At 39.6% G+C, this 9,434-nt stretch overlaps 1 protein-coding gene across 1 annotated transcript in view; it reads left to right on the plus strand.

Moving 5' to 3' along the window:
- Positions 1-9,434, plus strand: part of CTTNBP2 (cortactin binding protein 2) — a 164,779-nt gene that overhangs the window by 75,572 nt on the left and 79,773 nt on the right. Inside the window, exon 4 of the mRNA XM_063927221.1 lies at positions 3,847-5,479. Within this exon, the coding sequence (XP_063783291.1) occupies positions 3,847-5,479 (1,633 nt within the window). The remainder of the gene's footprint in view (positions 1-3,846; positions 5,480-9,434) is intronic.

Raw genomic sequence — 9,434 nt, forward strand, 5'->3', positions numbered from 1 at the left:
TTGGTTCATGCTGTTAACTGGTATTTCTTAAAAGCCATGTTGTACGGTGTGTTGTGGTGTGAGTTGGTATGTATCTCACCTTTAGTTGACAAAAATCCTTTTATTCGAAATGTCCGTCTCCCTGGGCACAGTTCCTATAACTGAGGTCTGGAGGAGGGGCATAAATGGAGTAGCCAGTTCACACCCATTTAAAGTCTTAAAGTGCCCATGTCTCCTGCGGATCCCATCTATACCCCATGGTCCTTTTGGAGTCCCCAGCATCCTCTACGGACTAGGAGAAAAGGATTTACCGGTAGGTATTAAAATCCTAAATATATATATATATATATATATATATATATATATATATATATATATATATATATATATATAGTCCAAAAGAAAGATACGGCACTCCAGGGCTGATACAACATGCCTTAAGGCAGCAATGACTGAAGCTGACGGCGCAGCATAGTTGTGTCAATGTTTCATTTAATTTCTTAAATTTCGTCAGGACAATGTCCTGACGAAATTTAAGAAATTAAATGAAACGTTGACACAACTATGCTGCGCCGTCTGCTTCATTCGTTGCTGCCTTAAGGCATGTTGTATCAGCCCTGGAGTGCCGTATCTTTCTTTTGGACTGTCTCATTGCTTACTGGCACCTAGGCATTACATACCTGGTTGCAATACAGGAGTGCCAGTCCTTGCTTTGGTCTATATATATATATATATATATATATATATATATATACACACACAGATGTGTCCTTTTTTTAGCCTTGCTGCTATGCTGTGCCACCTTTTGAATGGGAGCTGGCAGCCTCATACTGTATGTATGCATGCTGCTGCCACCCATTCATTCTAATTGGAGCCAGCTAGGGAGGCGTATGAAGTGGCATGCCGTGCTGCATATGCATCGCAGTCCTGCTACAGAGCACTGTTCTATGTAGTGGGACACATCTGTATTGTGATGAAAGCACGGATAAGGTTGTACATGGGAGATATATTTGTCCCAGGTTTCTGAATTATAAGGTTAATCTCCCAGGAAAATATCTGTTTCTGAAAGACAGATTGGTAAGATTTGGGCTTTAGTAAAAGCTGGTTAAGGGTTCCTGGAGAGAGAGGGCAGGCTCCATCCATTAGGCCCAACCAGTAAATTTGTAATTACACCTGTAAGAGGCTGATATAAGGTGTCTCTGGGTTCTTCCTCACTACCTAGAGCAGGACTGGCCAAACCGGTCCTCGAGATCTACCAACAGTTCATGTTTTCCAGGCCTCCTGGAGATCTGTAGAATTGTCAGTTAGGAATGAATGCAGCACATCTTAATTAGTAATGACTACACCTGTGCACCAGCTAGGTGGTCTGGAAGATGTGAATTGTTGGTAGAGCTCGAGGACTGGTTTGGCCAGCCCTTACCTAGAGTAACAAGCAGCAGTCTCATTAAGAGACACTGTGATTGTCTGACCGTGAGTACTGTGCATATGGTTATGTTTGTGGTAGAGGCATTAGGTCCTACCACTCTGAGAGAGGGAGCCTCCTTGTTAAGCTTGAGCCTAGGATATGTATTGATCTGACATGTCTTCATAGAAGAATGGAAAGATTGGTCTTCTTACCTCCCTATATAGTTTTCAAAAAGCTGCATAGTTTCACAAATATGTAATTCATCAGGAATTGTACTATGGAGGAAATGTATCAACTCTTCTAAAGAGTGGATAAGTTTCCATAACAACCAATAAGCTTATAGCTAGCATTTATTAAGTACATTCTATCAAATGATAGGTATAAGCTTATTTGTTGCTATGGGCAACATCTCCACTCTTCTCCACTCTTTAGAAGGTTTGATACATCTCCCTCTGTCAATTTCAAAAGTAGGTAAAATTGTCATAGTTTGAGAACTGTGCGCTGTGTCCTGTAAGCTTGCAGTATATTGATTGTAAGCCTTCCTATGCACTTGGTAATCCTGCCCTTATGGTTGTCGGGTTACGTCATTGAAAGTTGCATATTGAAAACAACATGTTTTGGGGACTTTTTGGGGATTACATTAAGTTATATCACTTAGTAAAATCAGTAGGTGATAGAGACTTGTTGGAATCTGGCGTGTTGCCGAACACCTGTTAAATGCTGCATGCACTCCTCTTCTAGCATCTGTTTGGATATCTGAGCCACTTTATAACTCCATGGAAATCCTTGGCAGATGCACATTTTTATGAATTAAAACACTTTTTGCAGAAATTGGTGCTGGCAGAAAGACATTGTGCTAGTAAGCTAATGTGTTTCAAGTCTTGTGATGAACTATATGTTTTATAGATCGTTAAATAGAGCATTGTAGCTTTTAAAGACCAGATTTTGAGTCCTTTCGAAACCCCGGTACGTCAAAATATGTAAAATAAGAAATTATATTTGCTAGTTTATATCCTGTCAGTAAGCACCATGAAATTCTTTGCACGGTGAATGCAGAATGACTGTTGGAGTCTACTGTAAACAGTCCATTGTGATTATCTAATTAGAGAGCCAGATGTGTTTGCTGGCTGCTGTCATCTTCCCAAGAAATTGGCAATAAGGAGCCTATCTATATTCTGCAGTGTATGGTCATGTGACACCGCTTAACTGCAGCTCTGCTGTACGTTGTCAGTATTGATCTGTAAAATGTGGCCCTCATTTATCAAGGCAGGCGATCCTATGTTAGTTAAAAAAAATGGCTGAGCTGCCATCCCCAAGATTGTGTTACTTACCTATTAATTTCTGGTGTAAAGTAAAATAGATGAGCAGGATGTGCAAATCGATCAACCAAGTTAAAGTGTGACAGTCACTTTCAGTAGGAAACGCATAAATCCGCATTAATCAATTTTGTGTGGAAGATTTAATGATGTTAACTTTGCTCCTTATGTATGTATTTATGGTGTTTGTGTGTTTTTGCAACCTTTAGGTGCACATATTTACTTTAATGTTGTTATACTTTCCTTTTTTTCCTTCGTGCGTGACCTGTAGCCATGAGATGACCACATATACCGGCTGTTCTCCGTTGAGGGGGGGGGATATTTATCAAAGCTCGGAGAGAGAGAGAGAGAGAGAGAGAAGAATGTAAGGTAGCAACTACCTTGATAAATACCCTCCTAAGTGGGCCAAGGAAAAAGCAGGCTTCCATATAGCTTTGCAGGACTCAAGGAAAACAGGGCTGTGTTTTCACTGTCACATTTGAAGAATTTGGGGAAGCAATGTCAAATCTCGGTTAAGATTTCATAGAGCTTATTATTTTAATGAATGCTTTAATTTTCTATTAAACTAATGTTAGAGCGAACCTTGTGGTGGATTCAGCATAGTGTTAGGCCTATCTTTGAGTTATTACTGGGATACTTAAATTAATTCCTTTTTTTTATTTGACCAAAGAGATGTTAGAATAATCTCATTAGTATTGTGAGATTCTACTCTTTGAAACAGGCAGTCTTGCTAGGTCACCTGAGGGCTAAGATAAAAGCCTCTGTTATTAAGATGTCTTATGGTGGATCGCAAAACTACTGTTTTTTACTTCTGGCTAGAGTTCTATTAATGCAGTATAATTTTTTTATACTGTAGTTATTTCTATGCATGTCCAGAATTTTAACTGATAGATGATGAACATGTCTTAAAGTTATATAGTTGAACAGTGATAATAACGATTTTGTTCTGCTATATACCACATGTAGAAATTAATTATATATAATTATGTATTAGCTGATGCTAAATGCTTAGCATAGTTTTCATGATAGTGGAGTCTATTTAATAGGACTTTATTTGGCCAAATGAAGTGAGACAAACTGTAGTTCTTTATTTGTAACCATATATATCTATATATCTATATATATTATATATCTTTCTTTTTTCAGCTTGAGTCAGAGAAAAGTCAACTTCAAAACATAGAGCAAGAACACAAAAAGCTATTGGCTCGTCTTGAAGAAGAACGTGCTAAAAATAAGCATGTGGTCCTGATACTAGTAAAAGAATGTAAACTTTTAAGTGGTAAAATAGTGGAAGAAACTCAAAAGCTTGAAGATGCAGTGTCAAAGCTAGAGGTGGAAAAGAAGAAGAGTGCTGAACTGGAAGAAGCACTGGCTGCTGAGAAACAGCTCCGCACACAAATGGAAGCACAGATGGAGGCTCAAATTGAAAAACAAGTTTCAGAGTTTGACACTGAAAGAGAACATCTCCGTGCCAAACTCTCCCGGGAGGAGGCACACACCAAAGAACTACAAGATGAAATTGACAGGATGAAGAAAATCATTGAACAATTGAAGATGTCCCGAGAAGAAGATAGTAAAGCAAATATATCTCTCCTTCGTAAGAACAAGGATAAACACTCTGTGTCTGGAGGATCACGGTCTGTTTCTTGCCAGACAAATACATTAGTGGCAGATAGTGACTCTGAACATATTAAGAAGTCTCCATTGAGTATACCAGCCAAACCAGCTATAGTGAACCATGCTATAGCAGGCAACACTAAGATAAATGTTTGCACAAATTCAGCATTTGTTAAACCTGTTTCAGATAGACAAACAACCCACCATGATTCATTAACTGGTCTTCCTACAAACCACGGCATATCTCCAAATAATAGCAGGACAGAAGAGAATGGATGCTCTTCAGAACTGACAGGCAATCCCGCTGTCTACACAAACATTCCATTTTGTACCTCTCCAGCTTCGCCAAGTTACTTGTCTCAGTCTATGCAGAGCTTACATTCAACTTGTTCTAATACTGCTGTAAATTCAGGTCTTAGTCCCCGCATCCAGGCTGCCAAGTTTAAGTTTCAGGCAAATGCCAATGAGCATGACCAAAATGGAAACACAACTCAAACTCCTCAGACAAGAGAATTATCTCCGAACAACCGTGAAAATATGGTTGCAAAGCAGATGGCACGAAATACAGTGACCCAAGTCCTTTCCAGGTTTACTAGTCCTCAGGGAGGTACACAACTGAGACCTGGGTTCTCACATGCGATGGAAACTGGCACATATCCACCAGTAGCTGGGCGCATTGGCCATCCGTCTTTTGCACTGAAATCAACTTCAGTTTCAAGAGTTGATAGGGGAAACCCTCCGCCTATTCCTCCAAAAAAACCTGGACTTTCACAAACTCCACCTGCACCACATCCTATGTTAAAGACACCACCAAATGCTGGGGGAAAGAGTGAGCATAAGCCCATTACATCTGCTCCCTCCACTTCAGCACATGGGTTCAGGGTATTAAACGAGGAAACTGTATCTAAGTCGTCTTCTCCTCAGCTGCCACCAAAACCATCTATAGATATACCTGTGGCATCTGCAGGCTGTGTCATACCAGCTATAGGCACATCACAGGTGGGTGCTTGGCCTTCCCAGTCCCCAGGATGGAACGAACCTGCATGTTCAGACAATTCCCTTGTCATTCCCACAACCATTGCCTGTACCTCCTCCATATACCCTGTTAGTGCCTCATCCTCTAGACCATGTGATTCAGACAGCCTCCTGGTAACAGCATCAGGTAATGGGACATCAGCTTTACACTGTTTTCTCTGCCAAATGTATCCCTTTGTGATTCCCTGTTTCTTTTCTTTCATTCTTCAGTATAGTCGTTTCACAGCACATTGTATTCTCCTTTCATACATGGGGTATGACAATCTGTTATTCTATGAGATTGGTGCTACATGCACTACTTCCCTACAAAATGGAATACCAGTAATATTTTTACAGAAATGTTTTGTCTTGTTGGATTAAAGTAGGGTGAGGTACAATTTATTCTAAAATGTCTGCAAAATAAATGCATTAGTGAATGAGTGTGTGTGTGTGTGTGTGTGTGTGTGTGTGTGTGTGTGTGTGTGTGTGTGTGTTTTGAGTAGTTTTTTTTTTTTATTTGGATAAACAAACTGAACAGCCCAAAAAAAATGATTTAGACTAATTAATATAGTTGCTCCAGACATGAGGCTATAATATAACAGTTGTCAAGTGCTACAACCTATAAAATGGGCATGTAGCTGAATAATATTGTATGTCCTTAGCGATGCATGAATGCCTAAATTCTGTGATGTAATGTACAGTAGCATGTCCTCAAGTGACGACCACAAAGCATTGCATTCTATTGTGTGCCAATCCATAGGATCCCAATGACATGTGATAGCAGGCTCTGATAAAGTGTGGATGAGCTGCTGATACATCGAAGCTACATATAAAATTGTGTTTGGACTAAAGTTGCCTTTTCTTCTTATTCCTAGATTTGCCATTTTCCATCAAACAGTCTTGGCTTACTGTGCTCTGCACTTGTTCATGCAGTTTTGAAAAAAGCAGAACATTCTGCCAATTAGGAGGCCCAGCTTCACATAAAATTTCACGAGCGTTTGCCTTGATAGAAGTTAGGTTAGTAACTGCAACTGCTTTCTTAATGTAATGTTGCCAGAACTGAGATGATCAGAGACTCTGTGGAGCCTCTTGTCATAACTCCCAGTATTTCTTCTTTGTTTGCTTAGGCATATGTTTCATCACACTTCCTAACCCTTTACCAGCTCAGAACTCTTCTACATAATGTAAGCTAGAATGTTAGACAGAACCATTAAACTTAAAATAAAACTATTAATATTTAGAAATACTCTATAAATATGGATGAGCTAAATTGGAGGAGATCTGGCTTGCTCTCCCCTGGCTTCCGTGGCGTCTGTGAGTGCAGTCCGGAATTTTTATTTTTTCTTGACAGAAAATGTTGATTACAGAGAGTGCCTATTTATTGTTTGTTTGCATTGTACCATTATATTACATAGGTCTTTTCATAGACTATATAGTCATTCACCTCTGTTCCTGACCTGCTAGAGCATACAATCTAAATTCCCCATAACACACACACAATCAAGATTAGCAGGAACTGTACAAGACAGAAGATCCCAAACGCGGTCCTCAAGGCACCCTAACTGTCCAGGTATGAAGTATATCCATGCTTAGCCACAGTTGACTTCATTTGTTCCTCAGGCAGTTTGATTTAACCATCTGTGCAGAGCCATGGATATTTTTAAAACTTGGTGCCTTGATGACCGCGTTTTGGAACCTCTGGTATAGGGGATTCAAAACAAAACGTAAACGTCACAAGGTATGGAACCCTTCTTTATAAATATTTGTAAACATCATTAGCATATCTCCCAGCTATAGAGATATACCTGGGACAGTACTGTCTTCAGGCTCTGTCCCACCTTCACGATCCTGACGGCATTGTCCCAATTGCTGGAAAGTTGGACTGGTGTGTGTAGTCACTGCTGCTCTTCCCGCAGCCACTGCTGTGTGTGGCAGTGCAATGGTGATAGGAGGGAGATAAGGGGTAGCCTAGAGATTTTGCAGTGCTAGGCATGCACCCTTGATGGGCCATGCTACTGCCATAATGTGGCCACACCCCTCTGTGATACAACCACACCACTGACCTAATCTGCTCACCTCCAGTGTTGGGAGGTATGTTGTTGGTAGCTGTTGAATATAAAATAACTTGCAGTCTGTATTTTGGGGTTCTTTACTTTAAAGAGTGTCTAAGGAACAAATGTCCAACCCCAGTTTCCTATGAGTTTTGCTTAACTTTTTTTTTTTTTTTAAGAAATAACAGCTATAAAAAGACATGCAGCCATTTTAAATATAGTTTGCTTTCAAATTACTCATTTTTATTTCAAGCATGATGCATTTGAGTTATTGGTTAATTTTAAGCTCATAGATTTTCATACCCCATGACTTTTTTGTATTAAACTGCAAATTAATTTCTTAAAATTGTAAAATCACTGTCTTCACCTCCTTAAAATGCAATAATTTGTATACAAATGTAATTTGGCTTGGAAATAGGATGAAAAGATTGAAATATTGATTTTGGCTCTCAAATTAACCATCTCCACATTCTGAAGCTGATGCCAGAAGCTGTTCCTCTGTCCCTGCTCCCTTTTCCATTACTGCATGTTTTTCTGGCTTATTCAAATGCTTCACTTGTGGCTTTTTTGTATTAAACATCTTTTTTTGCTTCTTGATAAGTTGCTCTCTTGTTCAGTAAGTTTAACATACACATGTTAAGTGGAGAAATCTTTCTCGCTGGTAAGCTGTTTTTATGCTTTTTGGCAAAATTTATTGTCTATATCACATTTGCTTATTATTATTTTTTGTTTTATTTTCTGCAAATTGCATAGTAAGCAATAATGTAAATAAGGCTGAATTACTCATCTTAGCTCCTTGTGAGCTATACAGAAATAGCTGCAGTATGTGATGCCCAGTCATTTTCACATGCTCTTCGCTTATTTATATATGGTCAGTGCCTGCGTATAAACTTTGTTAAGTTATTTTAAAATATAATATAAACACATTTTGTGCTAAATAGATACACTAGATTAACTAAATGGCTCTATAATGTTTAGTAGGATATACCGTGTATAACCGTCTAAGGGGTATATTCAATTAAAGTCGGATCCATTCCGACATGTATTTGTCGGAATGGATCCGACAACCCCTATTCAATCCCATCTAAAATTCAACTTTTTCAAGTCGAATTTAGATGGGACGCAGAGGAGGAGAAGGGGGGCGAGCCGCTGGGGGACAGCCGGCGGGCATACAGGGAGATCAGCGCTACCAGTAGGATGTCACTCAGCTGCCCGACCTCACGGCAGCTTCCACCCGGCTCCAGCAGCGTGCTGGAGCCGGGTGAAAGCTGCCGTGAGGTTGGGTGGGTGAGTGACATCCAGCTGCAGCGCTACTGTAGCGCTGATCTCCCTGTATGCCCGCCGGCTGTCCCCCCGTCTCCCTACGGCTCCCCCCCCCTTGCCTCCTCTGGGTCCGCATCTCAGTCCGACATCATGTTGATGTCGGACTAAAATGGTCGAAAAGGGGGCCAAAACCTGTCGGATTTGGCCCAGTTTTCGACATCAACATGTGGATCGGCAGCTATTCCGCCGATCCACGTGCTTTTCGACAAGTCGAATTTATCGACTTGTCGAAAAATTTAGCAAAATATTGAATAGGTCGAATCAGGATTCAACCTTAAAAAGTCGAAAACTGACGTCTTTTCGACAGACGGCAGTTTTCGACTTTAATTGAATATACCCCTAAACTGTATAATGCACACAATTTGGCACATAATTCATGGTAACTGTGTTGCAATGCAGTTTTATGTGTTCATTAAATATGAGCAAGCCCTTCAATTATGGCTGAACTAAAGGTCCCATGATGTCGCCCCATCCCTCCTGTAATTAATGTGCATTTTTCAATAACTAACTTTAGTTACTGAATGTCAAGTATATGATATATTGGCTAACAAAGCTTGTTTTTAGTTAGACATTTTCAAATTTGAATCCGCTATACTATAAATGCTAAACAAGCTATTATTAAATACTGTATTAATACATTATATAAATCTGAAATAATGTATTGAAACCATGTTTTATATTTATGTAAACATCTGTGTGTATAAACCTAAAAATTACAATTAGGCATTC

Source organism: Pseudophryne corroboree, chromosome 6 (assembly GCF_028390025.1).
Source record: "Pseudophryne corroboree isolate aPseCor3 chromosome 6, aPseCor3.hap2, whole genome shotgun sequence".
Taxonomy (NCBI): Eukaryota; Metazoa; Chordata; class Amphibia; order Anura; family Myobatrachidae; genus Pseudophryne; species Pseudophryne corroboree.